General features: G+C 63.4%; 1 protein-coding gene across 1 annotated transcript in view; it reads left to right on the top strand.

The window, feature by feature from the left end:
- Positions 1-184: 184 nt before the first annotated feature.
- Positions 185-3413, top strand: part of LOC103271631 (C-type mannose receptor 2-like) — a gene marked incomplete at its 5' end in the record, with an annotated part of 3469 nt that continues 240 nt past the window's right edge. The window contains 2 exons of the mRNA XM_021718090.1: positions 185-339; positions 2590-2697. Of these exons, the coding sequence (XP_021573765.1) occupies positions 185-339; positions 2590-2697 (263 nt within the window). The remainder of the gene's footprint in view (positions 340-2589; positions 2698-3413) is intronic.

Here is a 3413-nt window from a genome sequence, read left to right as displayed (position 1 = left end):
TGTCCCCCCCAGTTGGCCGGCTGGCCAACTCCTCCCCGTACCCTGGCCTGTCCCCCCACTGGTGGCCGGCTGGCCACTTCCCCACTGCACACCCAGCCTGCCCCCCCAGCGGCCAGCTGACAGCATCCCACTGGCCTGACCCCGCCGCTGCTGGTCGGCTGACCGCCTGCCCCTGCATCCCCAGAGGTGGAGGAGCTGTGGATCGGCCTGAATGACCTGAAGCTGCAGATGAGCTTCGAGTGGTCTGACGGGAGCCTCGTGAGCTTCACGCACTGGCACCCCTTCGAGCCCAACAACTTCCGAGACAGCCTGGAGGACTGCGTCACCATCTGGGGGCCGGTGAGACCCGCACAGGGCCCACCATGCCTGCCCTCACGGCGCCCCCCAGGCCGGCCTCCGGTCAGCGCCTGCGGGGCTCCAGGGCTCCCTCACCCTCCAGCAGTCCCTGCCCCGTCCCTCGCGCTGGGGAGGGTGTCGGGGTTGGAACCCCTCAGGGCCCAGCTGGCGGTCACCCTGCCAGTCACCGGGAGGAGTCAAGTGCCCGCGTGGTCCCGGGCCAGCTGCCCTCTCCGCCAGCAGGGGGCATCAGAGCCCACATCCTGTGCAGATGGTCACAGGCAGGGCTGCTAGGTAGCCCTCGGCCCAGCCCCGCCCTCCCAGGGGCCTGAATTCTCCAGAAACTGGGGTTGTGACTGCCTGTGGGCCTAGATGCAGCGAGGGCAACTGACGGAATTGACACAGGGCAGAGGTAAGAGAGCCTTAAAAAGGGACAAAGGTTCGAGACCAGCCTGGGCCACTTGGCGAGACCTCGCCTCTTCGACAAAACCACAAAAGCTAACGGTGTGGTGGCATGTGTCTGTGGCTCCAGCGACTTGGAAGGCTGAGGCGGAAGGATCGCCTGAGCCCAGCAGGTGGAGGCTGCGGTGGCCGTGAGCACGCCAGCGCACTCCAGCCTGGGCGACAAGAGTGACTCCAACTCAAAAAAAGCAAAAGCCGAACAAAGGCTGGGTGTAGTGGCTGGCTCCTGTCATCCCAGCACTTTGGGAGGCCGAGGCAGGAGGATTGCTTGACACCAGGAGTACAAGACCAGCCTGGGCAACATAGCGAGACCTCACCGCTACAAAAAATTGCAAGATGTCAGCCAGGCGTGGTAGTGGTGCCCATAGTCACAGCTACTCAGGAGGCTCAGGCAGGAGGATTGCTTGAGCCTAAGAGTTTGAGGCTGCAGTGGGCTACGACTGCACCACTGCATGCCAGCCTGACCCAGAGTCAGACCCTGTCTCTTGAAAAAAAAAAAGTGGGGAGACTGGGCTCAGTGGCTCAGCCTGTAATGACAGCACTTTGGGAGGCCGAGGCAAGTGGATTGCCTGAGCTTGCAAGTTCGAGAACAGCCCGGGCAACTTGGCAAGACTTCGTCTCTACCATAAATCAAAAATCAGCTGGGCGTGGTAGCGCACACCTATGGTTCCAGCTCTTTGGAAGGCTGAGGCGGAAGGATCGCCGGAGCCCAGCAGGTCGACACGGGGGTGGCCATGCGCATGCCACTGCACTCTAGCCTGGGTGACAGAATGAGACTCCAACTCAAAAAAAAGAGGGCAAGGGGAATGAAGCCACAGGGAGCCTGGTGATGTCCCAGTGACAGGACATCATCAGATCCTGCAGACTGTCCGAAGGTCACAGCAGAGCCATTCGCTTTAGAGGGTGCTGTTTAAGAAGCGTAAGATGATCTCACTCTGTCGCCCAGGCTGGAGTGCAGTGGCATGCTCACTGCTCACCGCAGCCTCAGCCTCTCGGGTTCAAGTGATCCTCCTGCCTGAGCCTCCTGAGTTGCTGGGACTCGGGCCCTCGCCACTGCACCCAGTTAATTTTTTGATATTTTGTAGAGACGAGGTCTCGCTGTGTTGCCCAAGCTGGTCTCAAATTCCTGGGCGCAAGCGATCTTCCTGCCTTGTCCTCCCAAAGTGCTAGGACTACAGGCATGAGCCACCACACTCAGCCTTAAAAACAATTGTTTACTGAGTGTCTGCCAGGACCAGGCATGTTGGGGGCACAGGGACACACAAACACGGCTGTCCTCGGGACGGGGCCCAAAGGCAGGCTCGCCGGGGCTGGGGCCTGGAGGCCGTGGAGGCTGAGGCATCTGGGGGGCCCAGGTCTTGACTCCTCTCTGGCCTCATCAGCTGAGGTTCGGGGCTGAGCCCGGCCTGCCGCCCTGGCCAGCAGGCTCCAGCCAGATGTCTGTCCTGCCTGGGCTGCTCCCGTCATCCTAGCCAGCTTGGTTTTGACGCTTGCAGCATGAGCTGTAAATCATGCAAAAGCACGGCTTTCCCATCGAGACGTACCCGTCGACATCTTAGGGCATTTGACGGCAGCCACTGACTTCCTCGATGGGCGGGGCTTGTGGAACTAACCGGCACCCTTCCCCACCATGCACCCACCTCCTGCCGCGTGGCCAGACACAGAGACAGCAGCTCACTGCTCAGGGTCACACAGCCCAGCTGAGCAGGACCGGGCCTAGAAGCCAGGCTCCAGGGAGGGCGTGGGAGGCGGGGGGTAGGGCCTGAGCCGCTCCCCACCCTGTGTGCCCAGGAGGGTCGCTGGAACGACAGTCCCTGTAACCAGTCCTTGCCGTCTATCTGCAAGAAGGCGGGCCAGCTGAGCCCGGGGGCCGCTGAGGACGACCACGGCTGCCGGAAGGTCAGGCTCCCCCCCAGTCGCCTCACCTGGCATCCACCCCTTGGGACCTCTCCCCCAGCTCCGGAAGGAGGGAGATGGGAGGAGGGGTGGGTGGAAGGGAGGAAGTGGAGCCCCCGCCCCCAGCCCTGAGCCCCCTCTGCCAGGAAGCTACTTCTCACGGCAGCAGAGAACTGGGAGCGGGTGGGCTGTTGGCCACCAAGATCCCCGAGACCGGCCAGGTGAGGCGTGGCCCCTGGTGCCTGTTGGGTTCCCCTTCTCTGCCATGTGAGCTGTTGTGTCCCCCGAGAGAGCCAGGCTGCCGGGTGGGACGTGGCTCTTCCATCCAGGGGCTCCTGGCTCCGTGGGCTTCCCAGGTTCTGGGAAGGGTCGTGGAGTGAGAGGTGTGTCGGGGAATGGGAGTGACCCCTACAGGAGCCGGGCAGGGCGAATGGCATGGGAGCTGAGACACAGCTGGGGAGGGACACGCGGTGGCCTCCGGCTCCTGCCGTCAGTCCACTGCTGTTTGGCTGGCTCCTCTCTGCTTCCCTCTGGACAGAGCACCAGCCACACCCCACGCCACTCACACCCCAAAGCCCCAAAACTCCCCCCGGGCGAGCAGGAGATGCCAACAGGCGGACCGGGGAGGGAGGGGGAGCAGCAGGGTGGGGGGCGAGAAGGACGCCCCCTGTGGGCGGGCACAGGGCCAGCGGGGCGCGCGAGAGGCCTGTGGGGGCGGG

Source organism: Carlito syrichta, unplaced genomic scaffold, assembly GCF_000164805.1.
Source record: "Carlito syrichta isolate Samal-C Ts95f unplaced genomic scaffold, Tarsius_syrichta-2.0.1 Scaffold311811, whole genome shotgun sequence".
Taxonomy (NCBI): Eukaryota; Metazoa; Chordata; class Mammalia; order Primates; family Tarsiidae; genus Carlito; species Carlito syrichta.
The sequence above is the reverse complement of the archived record's forward strand: the minus strand, read 5'-3'. Positions and strand labels throughout refer to the sequence as shown.